This window comes from Melanotaenia boesemani, chromosome 5, assembly GCF_017639745.1.
Source record: "Melanotaenia boesemani isolate fMelBoe1 chromosome 5, fMelBoe1.pri, whole genome shotgun sequence".
NCBI classification, from domain to species: domain Eukaryota; kingdom Metazoa; phylum Chordata; class Actinopteri; order Atheriniformes; family Melanotaeniidae; genus Melanotaenia; species Melanotaenia boesemani.
This window is the reverse complement of record NC_055686.1, coordinates 21,392,406-21,418,831: the sequence shown is the minus strand read 5'-3', so window position 1 is coordinate 21,418,831 and position 26,426 is coordinate 21,392,406. Positions and strand designations below refer to the sequence as shown.

At 38.6% G+C, this 26,426-nt stretch overlaps 2 protein-coding genes across 3 annotated transcripts in view; both read left to right on the top strand.

Moving 5' to 3' along the window:
* LOC121640783 (NACHT and WD repeat domain-containing protein 2) overlaps positions 1 to 16,581 on the top strand; it is a 48,937-nt gene extending 32,356 nt beyond the window's left edge. For both annotated transcript variants that reach the window (XM_041986658.1, XM_041986659.1), the window contains exons 5-8: positions 2,463 to 2,666; positions 5,077 to 5,227; positions 8,588 to 9,177; positions 12,103 to 16,581. In XM_041986658.1, coding sequence (XP_041842592.1) covers positions 2,463 to 2,666; positions 5,077 to 5,227; positions 8,588 to 9,177; positions 12,103 to 15,999 — 4,842 coding nt within the window. In that variant the 3' untranslated portion in view covers positions 16,000 to 16,581. The remainder of the gene's footprint in view (positions 1 to 2,462; positions 2,667 to 5,076; positions 5,228 to 8,587; positions 9,178 to 12,102) is intronic.
* A 7,265-nt stretch (positions 16,582 to 23,846) lies between these two features.
* Positions 23,847 to 26,426, top strand: part of zgc:194930 (uncharacterized protein LOC557813 homolog) — a 41,500-nt gene continuing 38,920 nt past the window's right edge. The window contains exon 1 of the mRNA XM_041985105.1: positions 23,847 to 24,117. The gene's annotated coding sequence lies outside the window, so the exon portion shown is untranslated. The remainder of the gene's footprint in view (positions 24,118 to 26,426) is intronic.

Genomic DNA, 26,426 nt, shown 5'->3' with positions numbered 1-26,426 from the left:
GAAATTCGGCCAAGTTTATGCTTTTGACATAACAGTGTGTCATTTAAATGTGGCAGCAGAACAAATGCACTATGTTTACCAAAATACAGAAGAAAAGCAGAGAGAAAGTCTCACTTTTTTCTCCTGTTTTTAGCCACATTCGCTTGGCGTAGCACGTAATTTATGTGAATGAGGCCAGTCTATGTAAACACAGTAAAGGTGGTACAAACAGGAAGTTGTTTAGGTAGGGAGTGTTATTTTTTATTTTATTTTATTACATCACCTTAAACATCTCTTCCTGTACATGTTAGACCCTCCCTCCAATGTATAGTGAATTTAAACCACAATGCAGAGATACCGTTTGTCTGCTAAATTAACAACAGATCACAGCGTTTTTCTCATTTTCCCAGCAAACCAAAGTCTTAATATTACCAATACAGTTTGTGGATGCTGTTTTAAACAACAGTTCTCTACAAGTTTCTCGCTATTTTCCAGCATTTCTGAACTGTGATACAAATTAAATTTATATAAATTTTTTTTCGAGGGGAATCTATAAATGCCAGCCATCTTTATTAAAACATCTGACATTTCAAACATGGTTTTAAATGCCGTTTTATGCCGCAATTTAAGCAGCATACAGACATGACTGGTGAAACTAAAAGATTAAACTACCAGAAAATGAGAGAAAATCTTATGTTTGAGCTTATATTCTTCCACAACTGCTTCAGTTTGTTATCATTCTGTCATGGTTTGAGCAGGTAAGATGCTACGCTGGCCCTGGATTTATAACCATGGCAGTCACATTTCAGCCAGTTGGGTTGGTCTCTGTAATCCTGTCCCCAACCTCTTAGATAACTTTTGTCCTTTTAAAAACCTTAATTAGCTTCTTAGGCTTTTGGCTTGTTTATAATAATTGTAGCCAGGTGATGGAAATGTCATCATTTGACTCTAACTCCTCAATCTTTGCTCCATCCCCCAGCAGCCATGAGCTGGAACTGAAAGCTGACTATGGTTCAACCATAAAACTGAGCCTGGCTCTCTCACATTCTGATCTCCTGGTCCAGATTGTCCTCTCTGTCCTACTGGTTCCCACTTGTTCTCATGTATCCAGTCAGTCTTTCATTTAAACATGGATTTTTCTCTCACTGCCCATCTTGCTCTTTTCAAAGCCGCCCACCACCTCCACCTTCCACCAGTCGTCTTAGAACTCCATGTCAAGGCAGGCTCAGACGCCCACCCACAGAGCTCTCTACAGGATTTGCTCCAACCTTGATGCCACCTTTAAAGTTTTCACCAAAAGTATATTCACATTTTTTTAAATTAACTTTTCCATTTCGGTTCAGTGGTAAAATCCTTTTTAGTTGAATCTAGGAACTTTAATGCAGCCATTCCCTTATGAAGTTATAAAGGAAACAAATGACAAACTTTCCAAGAGATCCAATTAGAAAGCGATTCATTGTTTTACTTTGCAAAAACATCTGCAAATTCTGTATAGGAGAAACTTGTTACTTTATCCTCACAACAAAATTCAATATCAAGGAGTTTGCAAATTAACATCGAAGCAAAACTGATGCATTTTGAAAAACAAGTATGCAGATGACGTAAAAATGTTCTGGCTGCAATGAGCAATGGTATGTCTGAGGAGGAAAGGCTGCAGAACTTCAGGTAAAGATCCCTTCATCAACTGCTGGACAGGTTATAGTAACATAGACTAAAGTAAATAAAACTGTCATACTTCTATATGAGATGCAAAAACACATTCCTGAATGATTATGTCAATCAGTTATTGTCTATTATGGGTTTAAACTACTAAGATTCAGCCTTTCATTAGCCCTCACACCTTTGGATCCCCCAAACAATTTAAATCATATTTAAATCTAGTATTATTTCAACAAACCTAACTAAGTTTAATGAGTATCATGGAGTCCTAAATGATGGATTTGATTATTTTTCCTCTCCATTTTTCCATAGCCAAGCGGTTTAAGTTGGTGTTTTTCATGCCCGTATGTTGTGCTATTTATGTAAAGCATCTTGAGATAAATAGATAACAAACCACAGGCTTTCCCTCTCACACATGTTACACTTAACACTCATAGCAAACACCTATAATAAACGGAAAGAGGTGTAGCTTTTCCTGTTTTAAGCTGTAAAATGTACATATGTGGCTGGGTTGTGAAGCAGTTTCCATCCAAGATCAAGATGTCAGTGTGCACCACGGCACACACGGCTGGTGGTGGGGGGGCTGTCTCCAGTGTGCAGCTCCATTCTCGAATCCCAACCACTCCACGGTGGAGCCTGTGGCTCATAAATTGCCTGAAATAAGTCGTGCTGCGTGCATCACTGACTCTACTTTTCACTCAACACCAATGATCCACAAAATAGAACTCTGAAATGGTTTTCAAAGATTATGATGAGTCCCCCGTCTTGTCTCTCATTCTCACCTTCAGCATCCTTTGTCTTTCTTTCCTTCCATCAATCCTCAGGGCCTGGTGGGAGAAAAATATGGCAGCATCCGCGTGCCCGGGGAGGTTGAATCGGCAGAGTTTGAGATGATCTTGGATGCAGCCGTGGAGGCGGGGTTGGACACCCACATCTTGGAGGAGTGGTACTGCAGGGATGAAAACTCTGTGCCACCCGCATACTACCTCAAACCCAAAGCCCAAATGCTTAAGAACTACCAGAATTCAGTAAGTCCAGCTCATCCTCTATATACTACTTGAGCTACACTGATGTGACAGCCTGTAATGTTAAGATAGACACGGACAACACTAAATGGAGACTTTAACTTTTTTTTTAACGCTTTTTTGCATTTTACTCTTTGCTTGTAAAAGGTCTGCAGTGTCACCAAAGATACAGTAGTTGTTTCCACTGAGTTGCCTGAAAAACCTTGTCTGTAATCCCAAACTGGATGCAACGCTGGGGGCAGAACTGTGATTGGCAGTGGTACGATTTTCATAAACTTCATAAAAGTCTACACTTTCACGTCACCATTTCAGAGCAATCAGTTGACCAGTCAGAGCGGACCGGGCTTCAGATAGTGAAAGGAGTGAAAGAATTGTGGGCATAGATGTAAAATCTGAAAAAGGGTTATCTAAAATTAATCTGGTAGTCCCCCAACATATTTATATTGTCCTGCAAATGAGCTATTTAACAGTGCGGAGAGAGTATCAGTGGCAGGAATTTGTAACTGTCTGATAAACAATTTTTAAATGCAACTACAGAAAAAAGCATTGCTTTGAGCTTTTGAAAACAGTTTTAGTTCAGGCAATTTTTATCATCATCATTGTCATCAATTTATTTTTAAGTGTTTTAACACCAGCCTCAGCTGAATAAAGTGCTGAACAACAAAGATAAGTGAAGCCAGGACAGAAGTTGCTGCATGTGCTCTCTTTTTTGGGGTTCCAGTTAAAAGTCTTGCAGCAACATTCTGAACAAGCTGCAGACATGCAAGGACTGACTTATTCCAATATTAAGGGAATTACAGTAATCCAGCTGTGATGATATCAAGGCATGGATTACTGTCTCTAGCTGCTGCCTAGAAAATAATGTTTCCTTAAATGATAAAACCTTGATTTGACTGTGGTATTAATTTGACTGTCCAATTTAAAATCACTATCCATTCTTAAACCAAGATTTACAGCTGTAGATTTGGTATGAATGGCTAGGGGACTCACATGAGCCACTAGGACCAAAGACCATTACCTATGTCTTCTTTTCATTAAAATTTAAAAAGTTTAAGCCCATCCATGCTTTAATATCCTCAAGGCAAGCTAAAACAAGTTTAATTGACCAGGCATCTCTTCACTTTAGTGGTACGTAAATTTGACAGTCATCTGCAAAAGATGTTATCTGAGAATAGACCCTGGAGCAGGACTATTCAATTCAGTCCTTTGAGGGCCACAATCCAGCAGATTTTCCATGTATCCCTACTACAACACACCTTGTGCAGAACTTGATCGGCTGTTAGAGCCATTTAATTTGATGCAGGTGTGTTGAAGCAGGGATATGTGGAAAACCTGCTGGATTGCAGCCCTCGTAAGACCGAACTGAATAGCTCTGCCCTTAAGTAAGGTACAAGGAAAAAAACAATGGTCCTAAAACTGAACCCTGGGGTACCCCACATGACAGAGGAGCAGGGCAGGATTCATACCCAGCTATTTTTACAGAAAATGTTATATTAGCCAGATAGGACCTAAACCACTCCAGAACAGTGCCACAAATGCCTACCGGATGTTGTCAGTGTTAAATTAAATGGTAAATGGACTTGTACTTACATAGCGCTTTTGTAGTCAGTTTGACCACTCAAAGCGCTTTACACTACTTATCACATTCACCCATTCACACCCCGATAGGCACATTGGGAGGCAACGTGGGGTTAAGTGTCTTGCCCAAGGACACTTCGGCATGTAGTCAGTGGAAGCCTGGAATCGATCCGCCTCCCTTCCCTTCCGGTCGAAAGACGACTGCTCTTCCTCCTGAGCTACAGCCGAACTTAAGATACTACATCATATCATATCATATCATATCATATCATATCATATCATATCATATCATATCATATCAAAAGCAACAGTTAGGTCCAGTAGGACAAGGGCTACATGATCACCTGAGTCACAAGTCAAAAATAATGTTGCAAAAGCTCAGCAGTGCTGACTCTGTGCTATGAAGGGATTTAAATTCAGCCTGAAACACTCCCAGTATACCCTGCTCATCAAGAAAGGATTTTAGCTTTTAAATACCCAGTTTTCTCCAAGATTTTAGATAAAAATGGGAGCTTGGATATTGGCCTAAAATTACCCAATGAGTATGAGCCAAACCAGGTTTGTTTTTTGTTTTTTGTTTTTTATCAGGGGCATTTTAAACTTTTCTGATTACCTAAGGAATAAAAAGAGCACCATGTTTGCCAGAGTGACATTTTGACAGTCTTTTCAGATTTAGAAAGATTCAAATTAAGAGATTGAATCCATCACTCCAATTAACTTCTGTATAGACTTGAATGAAACGTGGATATTCCCCATGTTACTGTCAGAATGACAGCATTCCCTCACTACATGATGAGTTAAAGTCTGCCCTCTCTCTGGCCCCTGTCCGGCTTAGATGGAGTCAAGCAATGCAGCAAAGACCAAGAATGACAAGGCCTGGAGGAATGTGTCAGAGGAGATCAAGAAGATCTTCCGAACAGCGGTGCTGCAGCTTCAAGAGAAAGGAACCATGAAGAGTGCTCAGGCTAAGAAATTCCTTTGCTCTGGTTAGTTTCGAGTCTACTTTTTCTTCCGTTTTCATCTTTTTCTGTCACATGTTTTATAGTTTCTTTTCAAGTGGGAGCATGTTTTGCTGTCTGCTGGACTAAACTTACCCTCTGTCCTTATAGTTTTCCATTTGTTTTGGGTTTTTCTTTCAATCATTCTATAATTTTTTTTTAAGTAAAACATAATGTATTGGCTTCATCCATGAAGCTAAACTGAATATCTTGAGGATTTGAATATGACAAATAGGGCTTTGAAAAATACTAATAGGCTCCTTCTCATATATCAAGCTTTTTATTGACATTTTGTAGTCTAAATTTTAGTTTAAGGAAATAATTCGCAATAAAATCCATTCAAAAAGTTGATAGTTGCTCCAAGAATCAGGCTGCATAGTCATTTATACAAGTGTTGGTTATTTGGTGTAAAAACAAAACAACTCATTGCAAATGGAATATTTTTTAAGATTGAAGCTGTTGTTTAGACCTTCATCTTGCAAGTAAATAGATGACAAAAAATGAGGTGCTGTCAGGGTTTATAAGAGTCACTCTGGAAGATGACAGTGATTTATCAGTTACAGAGTAGCTTCACCTTTCGGTCATTAATCTTTTGCAGCATGTCATGAAAAAAACTAAAAAAAAACATGCTGTTAAGGATGGAATTGGTAATGGGCACTTAAATACAATTTTATGCTTCTGTGCATGTTTTTTTGAAGTGGTTTTGTATATTTTTACATACAATTTGTAGTGTTTATCATTTGTAAGTGCTCCAAGCCTTATTCATTCTGTCTAGGCCTCTGCTGTATCAGGCTATGTACGTTGTTTCCACATTCATGTTAGCTAAGCGGCTGAGACTCTGCTGATGCACGTGTGGGTCTTATCTAGACTTTCGTGGACTGTTGCAAATGACATAATTTAAGTCAAACATATATATATCAATATCAGGATCATTACATAGGTCTAGCTTTATTCTTACTATTATCATTGTCTTTTAAATTTAAATTTTGCAGAGCTGCTATTAGCATTTTCATTTGCTTGAAAGCCAAAAGTAAGTTTTCTTTTTAATTATAAGTTAAATCTTATAATATTAATGTAGCAGGAGATTAATTTAGTCACATTACCTGCTCTACTTTCATGCTACATAAACTTCTGTGCTAACTCTATAAATGCAGCTTAACCTCATGTGACATATTTAGCTGTTTATAATCCTTGTCTGTTGTTGTTTGTTTGTTTGTTTGTTTTTTCAGATATCTATAAGTATTCAGGGATAATTTAGGAATATTTGAGTAGAATTCGATCTCCATGGTTTTCTGGCATTTCTGCATCCACCCATGACGCATTGTTCAAAGCAGTGACAATAAAGTTCAGCACTGGATATTTTTGGCATATATATATATATATATATATATATATATATATATATATATATATATATATATATATAGAAGAAAACAGCCCAATTACAAATCTTAGTCCTCCTTTTTTGTATTTTGTGGTTCATGTGGTTCAGCACTCAGGCTGTTCTACTACAAGGCCATGCTGATAGATGCAGCTTGTTATTTAGCATTGTATTTCTGAAATGTTCAGCATCTTCCCTGAAAAGACGTTTTCTGGAAGTGAGCATGCTGTTCTAAAACATGTACAGTTTCAGCACTTATGTCTTCCAAATGTGCAAGTTATCAGCTTCATTGGCACTACTGAACCCCTATTGAACCCTTATACGATTTTACAAGCCTGACTCTTCCACTCTTCTTTAGTCTAAAGGATGCAGTATCTATGATTTCCAAATGCAGTTTCAAATTTGAATTTGTCTGACAGTAGAACAGTTTTATTACTTTTTGCCTCAGTCCATTTAAACGAAAGAGGCGATGGCAGCATTTCTATTCACCTGTTACTTCTTTTTTGCATGATGTAGCTATAACCTGTATTTGTGGATGACACAATGACCTGAGATATGCCTGTTTTTAATGCATTGCTACCTGGGGGCCCAAAGATAACATGCAACAATTGCTGATTTTTGGTTGTATATGTACACAGAGATGTCTCCAAATTTTCAAAATCTTTTGGATAAATACTTTTGATAAATTTATGTACCTCAGGTGATTAAATATTTTTTTCCCAAGCTAAGTTTTCACATATTTACATTGAGGAATATTACCCCAAAATAACTCCTTCTTTAGTAGACATATTTTGTTACAGATAGTTAAACATCTTTATTTCTGAGAGACTCTGCCTCTCTAAGGTGCTCTTTTCACGTCTATTAGTGTTACTAACTTGTTGCCAATTAACCAAACCAAATGGTTTCAATTGTGTTTGCTGTTATTGTTTTCTGATCTTACGTAAATAGTTCTCAACTTACACCTCAACTTTTTGTTACATAATTTGGGTTGCACATGTACATGGCATTAATAATGAACCACACAGACATCAAATGAGAAACTAAAGAAATATAAAACATCAGAATATTTACTGTAACTCACAGTTATTGCTGGTTACAAAGACATTAATAGTCAGTCATGTCAGAAGCACTGAGAAATAACCAGAGAGATCCTGATGTGCAAATTATTGATTGAGTATTATATCCTATATATGCTCTCCCTAGTAGGATCAGACACCCTAAACAGGTATTTTTCATTTTCCATAACTGCTAGTGTAGTCAGGGTACAAAGGAACAATTCCTCCCACTCTTCATTTTCAAACTGTGAAGAGGATTTAATGTGCATCTGATCACATCCTCTCTGTAAAAGACTTTCATTTGGGAATCCTCCAGTTATTGCTGAGTTATTTGGACAGCACTAAACTAATCTTTCAAGACATCATTTAATTTCTCGGGCTGTAATTTTGAGACCTGCTCTAAGCAGTAAGTTGTTGGAGTCTGATGACAGGTATGTGTTCGATAAGCCAGGCACAGCTCTGAATAAAGAATGGTGTAAAGTAATCCCAATAATTGTATGAATTAAGGGGAATGAGAAGGGGGAAAAAAAACTTCCATTTTTCATGCACGTTAACGGAACAAGCAGGGCTATAAGCAGTGTTAGGGTTTATGGCTTGGAGGAAGTTGTGACATATCCTTGACTTTTCCTTTTATTCTTTGTCTTTTCTCTGCTTAATTAACAGGCTACTCTGAGCTGAACTACACATGAGATGCTGGCAGAATTTCAGTCAGTGGGCTCATGGTTCTGGCTTATGTGATGTTATTACAGTATCTTGGCTTCTTTTAAATAAGGCTCAGGAGAAATCCATCTAATAGGAGGCTAAAAGCTTCAAAAACCTTTCAGACGGTTCCTCTGAAAAAACCCTTACAACATTTGTTAGAATTTTTTATCTTTGTGAGTAACAATTTCGCCTTTTTTCCCCTTATTTCAGCCTTGGAGGATGAATTAGATTTTGCCCTTGGGAAACAAACACCTGCCTTTCTCAGGAAATGTGTCTGCTATATTCGCAAGATCTCCAACTTCGACCGCTTCGCTAAACTACCAGACATGGGTCGCTACATGGACATTGTGGTCAGCGCTGATCGTATCATGCGCAACCAGGAAGCCTATGAACGCCTTCTGAAGGTACGGGATGAATTCATCCCCACAATCGTGGCTGCTTCCAACCTCCGTGTCTACTCTTCTGTCACTCACTGCGACATGAAGTTGGGCTACTCTCAAGAAGTAGAGAGTCACTACGTGGAAGGTCTGTGTAAGCAGTTCTATGAGGACATGGTGGACATCATCCAGGCTACAGTCCAGCAGAACTTTGACACGGAAACCGATCCGCTGTACGATGAGATCATACAGCACCTGTCCCTTTGTAAGACCTTTGCAGCCCTCTATGAATACAAGACTGAGTCACTGGATTACGTGCAGGAGTATCTCATGCCATCAAAGGGGAGCAGGATGAGCCCTCTAGTGGTGTTTGGGGGACCCTGCACCGGAAAGACTCTCCTGCTGTCTGAGGTTGCCAAACAGGTGAGACACTCAGGGGAAAATATTTAATCTTTTTCCTTTTATCTCATCCTCATCACTCATTCTGTATGGCTCTCACAATGTGTTCATGCTTGAGTTTGTCTGTATGATCTCAGCATGTGTCTGTCTTTGTACAGCATAGTATGAGGGGGCGTGCAACTGTTCATCCCTCCTTATCAAACACTTGCTTGACCATCTGTGTGTCTGCCGAGATTAACTTCATTGCCATGCATGTCTTTAATTTCCTCTGAAGTGTGTACACAATGCTCCATCTGCACATCTGCACAAGACCTTTGCTTTGCATTTTAGAGCATTTTGTGTTTGTACAGTTTCCAGTGGTTTCTGCAAAGTTTGTCTTCATTTATTTTTCAAAGGATGTGTGTGTTTGTCTGTGTAGGTTTATTTTTATGTACGTGTGTGCCATCTGGCTGCCCTCCTGTTCAAGTTCTGTACAACATGTCATTGTAATGCATACATTTATTTTAAGCACCAAGTTCAGCTTGCAGCATGTTGCAAAGTACAATAACAGCATTAAAAAAATAGCTAAGTGTAACCAAAGCCTAAACTACAATATTTAATATCACCAGGGGACACATTTTAAAAGAAAATGTTTAGAAAGAGACTTATGTAGTAAAGGATTCGTTGGCTCAAAGGTTTATAGCTTCAGGCTAAGAGCTTTAAATGTAAACACACTAAGTAAAACCATCTCAGTAAAATTAAATTATTAAACTGTAACAAATACATGTTATTACTCAGTTATAACAAAACCTTGGGCCTGATTGTCAAATTATAACATTCACAAGCATATTCATGTTTTTGACACCAGGATGATACACACAAATAATACTACTTTTCAGATGTAAGTGAGCAGGTCAGTTTATGAATAGAAAGAGTACTCCTAATTATTTAAAAAGTCTTATACTACAACTCTATAAAACATCTATCTTGTCCTTTGTGTTAATCCTCAGACATTCGGTACTCACAACATTTCAAAATAGAAAATCTAGTTATTTTCGATTCCATCATAGGGTTGTGGAGGCGTTTGACATTATCCCAGCTGGTATGAGGCGAGAAGTAGGATACACCCTGGTCAGGCTGCAGGTTCATCACAGAGACAAGCAAAACAAACAACCACTCACTTTCACACTAACTCGTGGATTTAGAAAGAAGTAACTAGCCTAATATGCATGTTTTTGTATGTTGGAGGAAGCCAGAGTACCTGCAGAGAAGGCTCACACGCCCAGGGAGAACATGCAAACTCCACAAAGAAAAGGCCCCAACCGAGGTTAAAACCACTGAAACTGCTTGCTGTGAAGTAACAGTGCTGACTAACACAGCACCCTGCAGCCAAAGCAGAAAATGATGGTTTGGACCCAGATGTGAAATCAGTGTTTGAATAATGAAAGGGATATTATGCAAGTCACGCCAGATTACACAAGGTGCTGAATAAAGACAGAAGGGATCTGGCATCATTGTGCTTCTGCTCATAATCAACAGGTGTAATTCCTACCTAGCCTGTTTGCTTTGCTTCTTTTTTTAGTTTGTTTGTTTTTTTTTGTTTTGTTTTTTTTAGGCTAAAGCATCTCTGGCTTTCCTTTTTAGCACAGATCCTAAGGGTGTCTGTCTGACTGTCTCCACCTGGCCTGACCTGTGGATTCTGTAACTGGATCATGCCACAGACAAACCAAACCCTTTTTCTCACAGGAGTGTAAAATAGACTAATTTATCGTGTTAACCAGTAATAACAGGATGTTTGAACAGCAGCCTTTCTGTGTGGAGTTTGCATGTTCTCCCTGTGAATATGTGGGTTGTCTCCAGGTACTCTGACTTATTCCCACAGTCCAAAGACATTAATGTCAGGTTAATTGGTCACTCTAAATTCTCCCCAAGAGTGAGTGTGAGCATAAGTGCTTGTCTCTCTGTGTTGGCCCTGCAATGGTCAGGTAGAGTACAACTTGTCCAAGGTGTACTCAACCTCTTACCTACTAATTACTTGGACAGGCTCCTGCTTCCTCTAAATTGGAACAAGCAGTATAAAAAAAGCAGTATAATATATATATATATATATATATATATATATATATATATATATGTATAGTGATTGTTGATGTTGCCCTAATTGTTTTGCTGTTCAATTGTAGCTGTATTCACTATCTATCCATTTTTTAAATTTTATATATTTTCAGTTTTTTTAAAAATGTTGCTGCTGTCATTTCCTTAACAGAAACCAACTAGTAACACTAGTAAAACATTTCAAATGTAAACACTCTCGCTCTTCGTCTCCCCCCTCTCTTTCAAACACTCTCAAAGATGAAATGGGAGTGGGAGCCTTCAGCGTTGCTCTAAAAGTGTCAGATAACATTATGATGCTTCCCGAAATCTCAGCTGGGCTATTTAATGAATTCATGAAAGAAGTTATGAGATCACCAAAACCTCAATATCAGAGTTGCTCTCATTCATAAAATGCCTTTCATCGTTGCAAAAAATAATTAAAATCTTTTTATTATGATATTGTGGATATAAGAAATTAATTATGCTGAGTTTTTATGTCATTATATGTTTAATCAGACGTTCAAATTTAATGTTACACATATTACAAAATATTAAACTTCTGCTCCTTGCTGTGGTAATAAGCTCTGCTTTTTACTATTTGAAGAACATTTAATTATTCACTGTCTTTGTTGTAGAGTTTTGATTATTCTGGTTGTTTGATTGTGGTTCTGAGAAATCCTTGAAATTAATTTTATTTTCATTAAAAACAAGCAAATGTTCTCCATATGTAGAAGATAAAGATTTTATTTCCATCTGTCAATCATATGTTAATCACATGTGAATTTAAAGAGACATGCTAAATGATTGTACTCCATGTGTTGTAACAAGCATGTCTCAATGCTGTTTTTTGGTTTGTTTTTTGTTTGTTTTTTCCAGGCCTACACATGGCTGCAGAAAGAAATGGGCCCTGAAACAGACCCGGTGGTCATAGTTAGGTACATTGGTTCTAGCCAACTCTCCACAGACCTACGAACTCTCCTGCAGAGTATCTGCGAACAAATCGCCATTAACTATCGCTGCCTGATTCACTTTTTGCCTAATAAGATTGAGGAGATGAGGGAGCTCTTGATCAACCTCTTAGGGGAATCCTCATTCCACAGGCCTTTGGTCATCGTCCTGGATGCTCTGGAGCAACTCTCGGACGCAGATGAAGCTCGCAAACTGTGGTGGCTCCCCATACACCTGCCTCGCACAGTCCGTATTGTTATATCTACGCTGCCCAATAAACACGGCATCTTGCAGAAGCTCCGTCACCTTATCCATGATGAGGGGTATTATGTGGAGCTAATCCAGAGAGACCGAAAAGTCTGCAGCCAAACATTAAAACAGCAGCTGCTTGGGGTGAAGAGAAAGGTAACCTCAGGGCAACAGATCTATGTCAATGAGGCACTTGCCAAGTGTACATTGCCAATGTTTGTCAACCTCATCTACAGAGAAGTAGTTCACTGGAGGTCTCACAAAGATGTGGACGATAAGTCCCTCTGCTCCACAGTCCATGAGAGCATAGAGCAACTATTTTACTCTGTAGAAAACAAATTGGGCCAACGATTTGTCTTCAGAGCATTAGGGTATATCACCATGGCTAAGGCTGGGCTAACAGAGGTTGAGCTGGAAGATATCCTGTCCCTTGATAACATAGTTCTTGGTGATGTCATTGTGGCAACATACCTCAAAAACCCATTGAGGATCTCATATGATTTGGTTGCAAAGCTCAGGGAGGAGCTGGAGGGCTATCTGGTGGAACGGCAGATACGTAACATCACCTTGTTGGTCTGGGCCAACAGGCACCTGCATCTCATCGCCCAAAAGCTGTACCTTAGCAATGAAGAAGATGTGCATCAAATGCACAGCCTCTTGGCTGAGTACTTTCTAGGGGCATGGTCAGGTGGGAGGAAGAAAATCTTTACTTACGATAACAACCATTTTACTTCCTCGAACATTTCTCATCATAAAAACCCTCACCATCAACAGTCGCATGAAAAAACATCCTCTGATAAATACTCCTATGACAGACAGACCCCTGAACAACCTTGGGTGTTCCAGTGCAACCTTTTGGAGCCTGACATTTTCTTTGTCAATCACAGAAAGATGACAGAGCTAGTGTACCACCTTACTAGGAGTGGGCGCACAGATGACCTCATGTTTGGTGTCATCATGAACTTCAGTTGGCTCTACACGATGATCAAGATTGGCCAGTTTGAAAAAGCTTTAACAGACATTGACTTAGCCTACAGCTACACCCAAGAAAAAGAGCTGAAGTTCCTGGCCACCACACTCCGTAGCGTCAAAGTAAAAGTGCTAAAAAACCCTGCATCACTGTCTGCAGAACTGCAGCAAAGGCTTCTTCCAGTTGTCACCTCCCTGCCTAAGCTCAGACATCTCCTCCTGGAGTGTGACAAAGATGGCCCGAAATACTGCTCCATCATGCCTCTCCACTCCTCTATGGATGTCACCTACAGCCCAGAGAGGCTTCCCCTGTGTTCCAGCTACATGCAGATTGTGGAGATCTTGCCCACTTTAGCCCCAAACATAGTTCTTGTAGCATTAGAAGATGGGTCAGTCAGCACCTGGGATGTAGAGAGCAGGCAGCTTCTGCGACAGATTGACACAGCCAGATCAGTTGTGCTGGGAATCAGACTAACCTCTGATGAGAAGTATCTGGTTGTGGCCACAACCAAAAATACCCTGCTGATTTATGATAATCACAAGTCCTGTCTTTTGTCCGAGGTTGAAATTAAGGGATCAAAGCACAGTGGTGTCACCGGTGGACTTGCTTTCATCAATGGTTTTACTTTGTCAACCCATCATGCTTTAGCTTGGCTTGAAGCTAGTAAAGACGTCAATGTCATTGACCTCCTCTACGGCTGGCCTCTCTACCAGTTCCATTGCTGGTATGAGGTAACTTGTGTCCAGTGCTCACCAGATGGAATGTATGCCTTTTGTGGCCAGTACCTCAACACCACATCCATCTTCCATCTGGGAAATGGAGAGAAGTTGGCCACTATGACATCAGAGTTTTCAGGGGGATTTGTCAAGTCCATCCTTGTACTGGATACCCTTAACCAAATGGTGATGATTGACAATGAAGGCAGCCTGTCAGTATGGAACACTAAAGAGATAACCAACCCTAAGCTGATGGAGGATTATGACTGTAGAGGGGATGATAGTGAAGTGGTGGGCATTGAGTTATCTGAAGACCAGCGTTCCATACTGATTTGCAAGGCCAGAAGTATTGAGGTTCTAGACACAAAAGTATGGAAAATGGTAGAGAAGTTCAAAGCCAAACGTACTGAACGATTTGTTGCTGCTGTTCTTTCCAAGAATGGACAGAGCATAGTGGCCTCCATGGAGAACACCTCCTCCATCTTTGTCTGGAGGAGGGACAGTGGACAGTGCATGGCTAGCCTGATCGAGATCTCAGGGGCAATCGTTAAACTCATCAAATCTATCCACCACAACCTACTCCTTTCTGTTACCAGCAGTGGAGTTCTATCAGTTTGGGACATTGATATCATCACCGCCATGTCTAATATCGACAAAACAGGCAAGAAGATCCAGACCTTACAGCTGTCTGGCCGAGAGGACTTTGTGTTTACCATGGATGGCTCAGAAGCTGTTCACAAGTGGAACTTTAGCACTGGATTTATTGAGATGGTCTTCAAACATGAGGGCATAGTGGAGAACTGTGTCCTAACCACCTCAGGGGATCTCATGGTGACTTCAGACGACAAGTCCAGTCAGTACATCTGGCAAACCAACACTGGAGAAAACATCTTTCGCATAAATGGACAGAGAATATCACAGCTACTAATCACCCACAACGACCAGTTTGTGGTGTCCCTTTGTGAACAGAATGCTTCCAGAGTGTGGAGGCTTGCGACTGGGCACAAGGTCTGCAACATCTTAGTCACTCTGCAGAATGCAGTGATTACCACAGCTAATACTTTCCTGGTTGGCACATCCAAGAACAAGCTCCTTGCAGTGAGCCTATGGTCGGGCAGTGTATCAAAGAAGTTTGTCTGTGATGATGGTATTACGATCGTCAACTTCAAGCTCATACCTGACTGCCCTGACTGTGTGGTCTTCATAACATCCACGGAAACGGTTTTCATTTGGAGTGTGGCAGATGAGTCAGTCTGCAGGCGGGTTCAGCTGCCAACCAACTTCCTCAAAAACCTAGAGGACTTTCAGATCTCACCCAATGGGAAATTAGGAATCGTCTCCAAAGGGGATGAAAATATTAACGTTTTGGATCTTCACAGTGGGAAGCTAAGGCTTGTTCATGCTGCAGGCATAATCTGGCGTCAGAAATTATCAAGAGATGGACGTTACCTTGTGTATGTTTGTTTCCGGAACTGTGATGAGGATGATGATGCCGGTGTAGTGTCCAATTTGATCGTGATGCGCCTTGCTGATGGTAAGAGCATTGGAACATGCTCACTTTACAAGACCCCAACCTTCCTTTCCCTCTCCCAGCGAGCACTAAACATCATCATTGGCTTTGAGGACGGCAGCATTGGCACATATACAGTCGTGGACCGTGTGGATGCCGCCCTTAAGATAAAGATTGCCACCTCTAACAGCCGACAGATTGTCAACAATGCCTCGCAAAAAGTGCGGCCCAAATGTGGCAACCATTCCTTTAAGACTGTTGCTGACTGCATCTGGAGGGAGTCGACTGAAGTCTTCTCCAGGGACAGCCCCATCAATGTGTCAGACTCTGGAGAGGGTGAGTCCACAACGCCTACTAAAAAGGCTGAATTGCTGCAGTGAGAGGAGTGAGCAGAGTTAATACGGGAGGGTGGAGATGGGTAAAAGAAAAAAAAAAAAAGCCTAGAATCTCTGGGGTCGCAGTTGATTCTTGTTTACAGCCATGTGATTCAGCTGCAGATGTCAGCCCTGTGGGTAGTTAATGGGTCGACTATTTTAACGCTGCACTCAAAAGTATTATTTACTTCCAACTTATGATACACTTTATGTTAGTTTTACACATGAAGACTGTTAGAAGAATACTGTTTTACAAAAGAAAAAATAATGTAAATTCTGTATCGCATTAGTTTACCATTATGTGTCCTTTTGCATTTGAAGAACAAAGTTATTATTCAGATGTCTGGGTCAAACATTTCCAAAGCCATTCCAGTGTTCTTAGCCGCTTTCATTATCTTTATTTCCATTGTACACATTAAGCCATAATGTTGTTCTTGAAAGAATATATTTATGTTTGTATTAATATCAGGCAGTACTGTAAAGAAAAAAAAGAAAAACTATGAACATATGTACATATCTCTTTCTGGCTGCTGCAATTTGTGCAACTCCTTAAAAATGTTATGTTGTGCTTAATGCAATCAAAGTGAGTGCCTGGAATTTAAGATATTCTTTATGTGCAGATTACAAGATTTATGAAAATGCAGGGACTTTGTAAACACAGTGTACGCAACATTGCATAATACTTGCATTGATGTTAAATCTGCTGAAATTGAGTCAACATCAGGACAGATTGATGGCATTGCTGTGTGTAATGATAGCTGTAGACATTTATTTTGGAACAGTTTACGTAAATTTTATTGTGAATTTACCTGCTGTTCCATCGGTTTGTGGGCGGTTTGTTTTAAGGGAAACACCACTATTGAGCATACAGTGTAGCATAGCACCATACACATTCACGCCTTAACCAGTGTAGTTGCTTTAGGTTTAGTGGAGATAGTGAAAATGTTCCAGTACAGAAGGAGAGAGTGAGTTTTTTCTGAAACAACTTGGCCGTGAGCATATTTAGAAGTTTAGTCATTAAGTGGAAGCACTTTAGGAGTGGTTTGTGAAAAATTCTTAGATTTATTCAAATGAAATATTGTATAAATATTTAAAAGTGATTTAGATGTGTCTTAAAAGACCTGTATTGAGTCTACAGAAAAACACAATGGCTACCTTTGCAGGCTCACCTGGAATGCTACTGTTTCCCTACATTTGCTTGGTTTGAATAAAAAAAAAATGAAGATGATATCATGTTGACAACAGACTTTAAAGACCAGTCATTAAAAATATGTGGGATTAGATTAAAGTTTGGGTAATTTTGATGAAACCATGTCTGGAAATCTTTTCAAAGCCTGTGGTCATTTATCATCCTTTGTAAAACAGTGGAGAAAAATCCATAAGGTATTTAAGATTGTGAGTGGGGAGAAATTAGGACAGAAGAAAAAATTGACTACTTTTGTAGAGATCTGAGCACAGGTTAAAGGCAGAATTAGGTTTTCTAATGTACTTTATCCATTTAGTTTAAATTTGGAGTTGGTTTTAATCATTTTTTTGCAGTTTACAAAAAGTCTTGTGGACAGTGGCTGTGTCCGAAATTTCATACTAACATGCTGTTTTGTATTCAATTTAATTTTTCAACAAGTCCGAAAACGAGAATACTGTTTTGATGTATTGCAGCATGCAAGCTGGCTGGCTTTCATTTGCAACAATGCACTGCAATGGTGAAGCATGATGAAGTCAAATTAAATCAATATAAATGCAAATACGTTTCACTTTGCTAGGCGTTCTAGTCATATTTTTTGCAATATCAGTGTGTTTAGATACTTTGCTGAAGGGTTACCATAGTAACCTGCCTCCAGGTGACAAGGTAATATGATACACAATCATAAATCTGCCCAAAAAGATGCACACTACTCATTTTCCCCATTAAAATGTGTTGAGAAATAGCACACATAGTGAGCACGTTGTGCACAGTGTGGAATTTCGGACACAACGTTCAGACATCCCGACCGGCTGAAGTTATGGTTCTGCTGACAATCTAAAAGACATTTGGGCATCTTCAAGGTTACATATTGCCTTTTATAGAACATGCCCGTTATTATCCAGAATTAAATTTCTGTTGAGCAGTTTTTTAAGCTCTGATGAGTCCAACCATCTGCCAGACATGACCGACAAAACACACTTTCACTCCAACATAAACTTTTTAAGGGCTATTCCATCTTATCGTAAGTTTACTAGTTTTGAACAAATGAGACAATGGCCCTTGGAAAATTTTTCAGACCAGGTAGCAGCACCGAGCTTTAATATTTCCACCAACTCAAGAGTTTCTAAATTGAGAAAAGAAGATATTCTATCATGTTTTTGCCAAAGTCCCAATTCGAGTTTGTTAAATTTTGTTGACTGTCTCATTTGTTTTTGAGGCTTGTACTGTAATTATATTGTTACCAAGTTGTTCAAGTGTTTGACTGTGGTTATGTTAATGATAGAGAAAATATGCTATCTTTGTTTAAAAAAAAATAAAAAGTTTAAAAAAGAGTCCTCATATAAAATATAGCGGAATGCCAGTTTAAGAGTATATTTGAATGTGTCCATATGGAAGCCAGTAAAGTATTATTGTATGTTAAGTAACTTGAATGACTTTTAATAACTTACATGTTTGCAACTCATAGTTGACACACTGGTAATGAATGTTTCTATGGTATTCTTTGTATTGTCAGGACTGACTTACCTATTTAGAGATTTATATTTTCATAAATGTTGTACTTACATTTTGTTACAGAGTTGTTTACCGGAAATTAAAAAAGAAAAAGAAACTTATGTCTGAAGCAATATGAAACTAGTGTGTATGCATTGTTTGTATGAAGCATTTTAATGTAATAAAATGGTTCACATTTTGCCTCCGCATTGCTGCCTCTGGCTTTTCACTCATAATTACACATCTGTACCTTTAAAAAGTGTTTTATCTGTTGTGAGTGATTGGTCAGGTCCGTTGTGCTACAGTCAGCCCACGTTAAGTTGCGGAGCATGTGGTGAAACAGGTCATTCGTGTGTTTTGTATTCAACCAGAGTAGAAAACACAGTGTCAACACCCTCAAACACACACAAACAGAACAGAGCTGCAGAATGATTTGATAGGACAGTAATTGCTCTTCTGTGCATGTTGCTGAATGCCAGACAAGCGTGGTGAATATTTCTCAAACACTGGCTGACAGTGTCATTACAATTGGAATATGCATGTGCAAGTGCACCTGCACAGCGACCTGAGCCAAACACACAAGCTTGCCGAGTTAACACACCCAGGATAAAGCTGTGATTAGCCAATAAAATCCTGTTGCTTTGAGCTAACATTTTAATTTCCCACTGGTGTCTTTTTAAGCCGATGCGTATGTGTATATGCTTGTGTGTGTGTGTGTGTTCTGGTGTGTTCTGTCTCCTCGGCAACATCTGCTGCAGTCACCGAATTGGCCACACCTCTCATTGTAGTGATGGTGAGCTCATGTCTGTTGGCAGCTTCCAGTCCTTAGGACAACAAGGGCTTGACTATCGCTAGCACATTCCACCTGCAGCACCACACGGGCATATAATTACACCACTTGTTTGTTAAACAGGAGGTCCCCACAGCTCACACACTATGCACAGTTTAACATTATTCACCATGACTTAAAATAGCCACTTTCTTGTCAGCTGCTTTAACTGAATAAGCCAGAACCTTTTGTCATCATTGTATTGACTGTAACCTGTATTTTCCATGATGACGAAGCTCATGAGTCATTGATGTGTCCAACCGTCCTCTCCTCGCTGCCACATAAACTAACCCGCTGAAATTAAACCCAACATAGTGTAAGCTCCACAAAATCCTCGAGTTAAACGCAATTTGAGTGTCCTGTTTTTGACTAACTAAAAGCTTTTCACCAAACACTGTGTGTTTGAACAGGAAAATCACTCCAATTTCAGGCTGCCTCACAGTGAGAACATTTTTATCTGTGAGGTGAGTAGTGAATGAAAGACAATCAATGAAACACAGCTGCGAAAACCACAACTCATATCATTCATATTATCTATCTTTTCTTGCATTTCCCCCTTGGATCAAGGCTAGACTTCAGTTAGGAAAAGATTACCCGTGAGCCCTGACCTAATTCTGCTGAAGCATGCTGGGGAAAAGATGCACATTTCTCCAAGGCTCTTACTCTGGTTTCAATTGCAGGTGAACAGTGGGAAATGGGAAATGATAACGGAGCTATTACAACATCCTAGGTGATGTTCTGCTGGGTTTGGTGGAGTTAATCTGAACACAGAAAAGAGGAAATTAACCGTGTTAACAGTTTTTGCAAAAAATGTACAATCTATCCATTATGCTCACATTTTTGGTTATTTTTTACTGACCAGCAGCCACTTAACAGTGGAGATATTCGGTATGTCCATGACTTTGATATAAATAATCCTCTAAAACCACAAAAATTACCATCATTAATATTTAGTAATCATTGTTAGTTTAGTTGAAGAGTAGCCTGAAACCACAAAGTCAATATTTCTAAAGTTCAAAGCTGATATTCGACCTTAAAAATGGAACAAAACAATCTCACTATGGGATCCATTAAATAGTTACTGAGCAGCTAATAAATGGAGTGGAACGGTTCCCAAGTGCCAGGTGTGTTTTATAAAGCGCTTGGATCAGAGGGAACCAGGAAACAGTCTGTTGTATATTTAATCCTTATTTCTAGCTCACAAAAGGAGTAGACCTGTAGAAGACTGGCTCACCTTTCTGCTTTGCGCTGTATTTGTCTGATCACCAAGGCGAACTGACTCTTTAGTGAAGGTGGGGTAAAAATATGTTTTATATAATCTTAGTTTATACAAAGTTCAAAGAGACAAAGAGCATCATGTAAGACAAAAAGTGGTACTATAAGTGAATTAATTCTTCCTCTTTTTCAAGGAAAATTTCACTTTTGTCATCTTTACTTAAATAAGAAGCAGAAGAAGACAGAATCAGAGTGAAAACATCTCTGCAGCACCACTATTTTGCATGTGATGTGTCACATTGTTGACATTAGAGTCCAGCCTGAGTGGAAACCAGACTCTGGTGTCTTTTAAATAACCATCAGTCTTTTCCTTTGTAAATGCACATATCTGATAAACAACTGGTGCATATGTGCATGAAAATAACCTTTCAAATGTACACATACAAAGAAATAAGTAGCCAAAGAAGATAATATTCACTCAAATATTACTCACTTGTGCTGACTCTTATTATTTATTTAGTTTTTTTCCCCCCTTATTTTTTTCATGATTTTTGCTTCTAAAACCCTTCAAGGATGATCTCACTTTGTGCATGTGTAAACAATTAAACCGGTTTTTCAGTAGTGTGTCATCCTCAGGGCAGTTATTTGTCCAACACTACACAAATAAAGCCCCCATGTCTGCACAGCAAAAAGCAACACAATCATTCATTTCATACCCTCCAAAGAGTGACTGTTAAGTTAGAGAAAGTTCTTAAATTTTCTTAAATTTTCCTTTCTTATTCTTCTTTTTTTTTTTAATCAATCTCACTTTTAATCAATTAGTTTTTAAATAAAATTAAGTGAAAATTTGCATTAACTTGTACTGTGTCATCATGAGGAACGTGTCACTCTTGTTGCAAAAATATATCTTAATTTCAGTTTAGTTTGATCAGACCTGCTCATTGAGGTTCACCTCTAAGTGGTGCACAAGCATTAAAGAGTTATTTCACTCTAATCGCATTCGAGTCATATGATTAACCATGGTGACTGTGCAGAGGCAGGTCAGGTTGAGCTGTGTCAAGCTAGATGCAGGTTTGTAGGTAAAGACAGGAAGTCATGTCCAACTAAAGTCTCATATGGATTGTGAGACGCTTGTATTCTGGAGATATGCAGGTCAATAATAAGGCGGACCATTTTATTTTAGAAAACTTTTTGCATGTAAAGGGATTGAAGGATTTGAAAAATGTAAAGGTATCTATGATTAAAATTTTTTAATGACAAAAGCAGTCCATCTATCTTCTTTATCCACATCGGGCAAAAAGCAGGGTACACCACTAAGCCACCAGTACATCGAGTCAACCCAGAGAAACAACAATCATGCACTCACATTCATAGAGTTAATATAAAATCAACAATTAACCTAACATGTATGTTTTTGGACTGTGTCAGGAAAGCCAAGTGCTACAAGAGTAACCCAATACAGAAGGAGAACATGTCAACTCTGCACAGAAAGGCTCCAGACATGATACATACTACAGTACTGTGCAGCCTGGCAAAAGTAAATAAACACATTAATGAAAGAAATAAAAGAAAAATTAAAAGAAAATAATTTGTTGAACTATTGAAATGATGTCATAATGGATATACAGACATGTACATGAGCCCTTTAACATTACTTACTGATTCAATTTGAGTTTTAGTCTTTGTAATCACCTTTGTGAGAACAAAGTTTTTTTTCATGTGTCACTGAATTTAAAAGTGTTTTATGGTATCTTAAAAATTAAGCTTCTGGTTGCTTTTTTTATAAATATTGTTCATCAGAAACACAAGAAAATTGAATAAATTACATTTTAATTTAAATAGGCTTAGCAAAAATATTGGCCTAAATGAAGCATTTTTGCTAAACTAAGTGCACTGTGTTCAAAAACTTAAAGTTATCATTTTCTGTTTGGCTTCATTAGTCTTTCACATAGTTGTGGGGGCAATTTAGTCTGCTCGTCTTGTGTAATTTTGCAATTCAAGGTTACACAACATTGGAATGAATTTTTCAGTTTTTTCTCTTGTGAATAAATTTTATCATTGTTGAACGATGGACTCTAAATTTTTTGGGAAATTACAAAAAGAACCCTTCTCATATTAATGAGCAAAAGGATTTTTTCCTCTAAGATGGAGAATATACTTGGTTTTAATCTTGCATCTACAAAGACAACCAGCTCTGTTGCGAGTGTAATTGTTCACATACTTACTTGTGTACTGAATTTGTTACAGGAGGACTTCCCTTATTAGAGATAGCGTTGCTGAATTTGTAGGGTGTAAAGAAAACAATAAGCATGATAACAATAGAAAAGGTTAACATTAACGTGGTTAACTTTAAGATCATGGCAGAAAGAACAGGAACAGCATTATAGAGCCTTGTTTTGTCTTTGAAATTTTCTGTTAATTTTACTACTATTAACCCTGTGACCTTAAATTCAGTCTGGTCCCTGCTCTGCCCCAAACGTTTGGCAGCAAGCAAATCTGTAGTGTTAAATTCTGAAGATGTGCACAATCCAATTTTGTGAGGAGCCATGATAAACATGCATAGGCCTGCATAAATTAAAAGCAAGCATGTTATTGGCCTACCATCATTGTTGATGTTTTCCTTGGCATTGTGTTAACACGCACCTGAATGCTGCAGACCAACAAATTGCAATAAAGTTTGCTTTTAAAGAGGTGTTTGCAAATAATGATTATAGATTCATGAAATACATTTAATTTGCTTGCTGCTTTTAATTTCTGTGTAAGCAGTAAGGGTGTACTTAGTTTTTCCATGCACTGCGTCTGCATTTTGGCTCAGTTTAATATTTTAGGTTCTGATGTCCATTTGAGATCGAATTTCCCTCATTTTAAAATTTTAAAAACAAGAGATACTCAAGAGAAACTCAAATATTTTAATTCCATAAAAGGTAATTATTGGTTAAAAGTTTGAGGAAACGTAAATGTCAAAACAGAAGAAGCAGAAGAAGAAGAAGAAGAAGAAGAAGAAAATGAGACAGAAGAGAAAAAAAGGGAGTAGGAAGTAGAAATGGGACGTGTGGGTTTTATTGTGAAAAGAGTAACCGGAAGTCACCGCGTGCCGCTGAGCAGTAGCTCTGAGGTTCAGTAGTTTCCCAGACTAACTACCCATCAGCAGACCGCCGTTCCCACAGGAGACATGGGATTGTGGAGTCACCGAGGGGGGGAAACTCTTCTCAGCGGCTCACCACAACAAGTCAGCCCCGCAGAGGGAAGTATGTTTTAGCTTCACGCTGTGACAGGAGCCTCTGCTTTAACACATGAAATTTACTTTCTAATAAGTAAAGAGCCGGAAGAGAAAGACGTTAAATGACATCCGTTTGTTTCTGATACCTGGGGCAAAGTGCCACACCTTCGCTTAGCACGACAGGTAGGTTCAAACGATAATGTTTTTTATATGTTTCCTCCTTTCTTTTCCAAAGTTAATCTTTTGTGAGGGATGCTTACATGGCAAAAATGCTGTAAATTAAGTGTAAAAGTGTGAAAAGTGTCATTAAATGTTTATTAACGCAGCTTCGGCAGGTGGATGTTGTGTCAGCCATATGGCGACACAAAACGGGCACGAACTATGCACATAGCTCAAAAAACACAATGAAAACACCGTTTTAAGCCAGTATGTTTACTGCCAGAATACAGGGTGATTTTACTGTAGAGGTCTAAGTGAACATCTGTTGCACACTTTACACCAGCGGTAAAAACACAATAAAACCTTTAAAAGATTAGGAATAATTTTAAAGCTAACCATATTTGAGAAAAGCTAATTCTGCTTTAGAGCTTTTTCTACTCTAAAAGATTTGATTGTCTTCATTCTGGTTCACGCTGTCGGTATGAAATTGGAGTATAAAGAGATTATTATAAACATGTCTCTGTGTGTCCTTCTGTATGATGAACCTTGCTAAAAATTTCCACAACACCAAACTCACACTGCACATGTGCAGGTGAGGTTAATGAGTGGATGGAAGGGCAGTTTGTTGGGATGGTGGAGGAGAAGGGGTGGTCTAATTTCACACGTCATGTACATGTCCTTGGGCTGTGTTTGCACATCTAACATGTATCCTTGCTGAACCCTGCACCAGTTAGGTTTAGGCCCAAAACTGTCAGCACCAGTCATTTGTCATGATCTGATGTTAATAGCCATGTACAAGCGGGTGTAATGCATCAGTTTGTCTTTTAAACCTGCTTTTTAGCCCCAGGCAAGTGACACAGTGACAGTTGACTAGCCAGCACGACAGCGCTTAGTTGTGGTTTGTCACTTTTTTTTTTTCTTTTTTTTTTGCATTTATTGGGAGACTCCACCCTTGGCAACTTATTAGACAAAATAATCCATTAAAAGTGTATGCAAATACTGTTTGGCCAAGATCTACATTTAGTTTGCTTTGCACCTGGGGGAATACACCTCAAACAGGATGTAAATATCAGTGCTGTTCTGTTGTTTACATTGTGTGTAGAGAGTGTACAAGTGCTGTGTTGTTGTTATGGATGTGTTGCTCTGTGACAGGGAAACAAGTTCCCATAAAAAATAATAGAATTTTAATCAAACAAAGATATGTAGGACTAAAAGCACTTTTAATTAAATGAGGAAGAATGTTTGTGAGGACAAGTGCTTTAATATTAGGAATACTGTATAAATAAAATACTCTGGATCCCTGAATACCAAGGATAGCATAAACACACACAACCGGTTTATTTGGCACCTCGGTCCAAAATCAACTTTTATTGCCGAGATAATGCCAAAGTGTGGATTATATCCATCTATAAAGTCTTTTGCAGGGTATTACCGCTCACATTAGCAACTAACACTAAGATCGCTGCACTCATATTAGTAGCTAATGCTAACGAGAGCCATCATCTTCAACAACACGAAGTGATGTCCCCACGCACGTAGTTTAAAATAAATCTAATATAGCCATTTAAAGTAGGGCTGGGCAATATATTGAGATTTTCAAATATATAGAGACTTTATCAGACGCAATATAGAAGGAGGGAATATCGTTTATATCAAGATAGCTTGTTTTGAGTTAAAAGCATCTTTTCTTTTGCATTTTGCACAGCTGTATTTTTGTTATGGTCATTGAAAAGTATTTCTAATTTATTTTATTTTAGGAGCGTTTAATTTTAATATAAAGGTACTGTAATTTCAGTCAGCTGTTTTAATGCACATGTACTGCTGATCCTTAATAAAAGTATATTTGGCACTAAAGGCTGTAAATTAGAACTGTCTTTTTGGTTATTTGACAAAAAAAAAATATATCGAGATATATATCGTATATCGTGATTGAGGTAAAAAATATCGAGATATAAGATTTGGTTCATATCGCCCAGCCCTAATTTAAAGTCACATTTCCTCTAGAACAGGTTTCCACTTCCTCCCTTTATCAAACAGTAAACAGCCTGATGCTATTTATCTGATTTACATGATGGCACGTCATAGCTGCTCTCTGTGTCCACAGCAGTGAACACACACACACAGTCACACACTCATAGGTTTCTTTTAGAGGACAGCGTGCACACGTCCGAAAACAAATCAATCAGCTGAACATCAGACAAAAATATGAGAGTTTTCTATCCCCTCTATCTACTCCTCTATCCCCTGTCATACTATGCTACTATGCTATACACTGGTTTGAGCATAAATTAGGCATTTGGCTTAACTTTAAAACCAGATGCTATTGTGGGTTA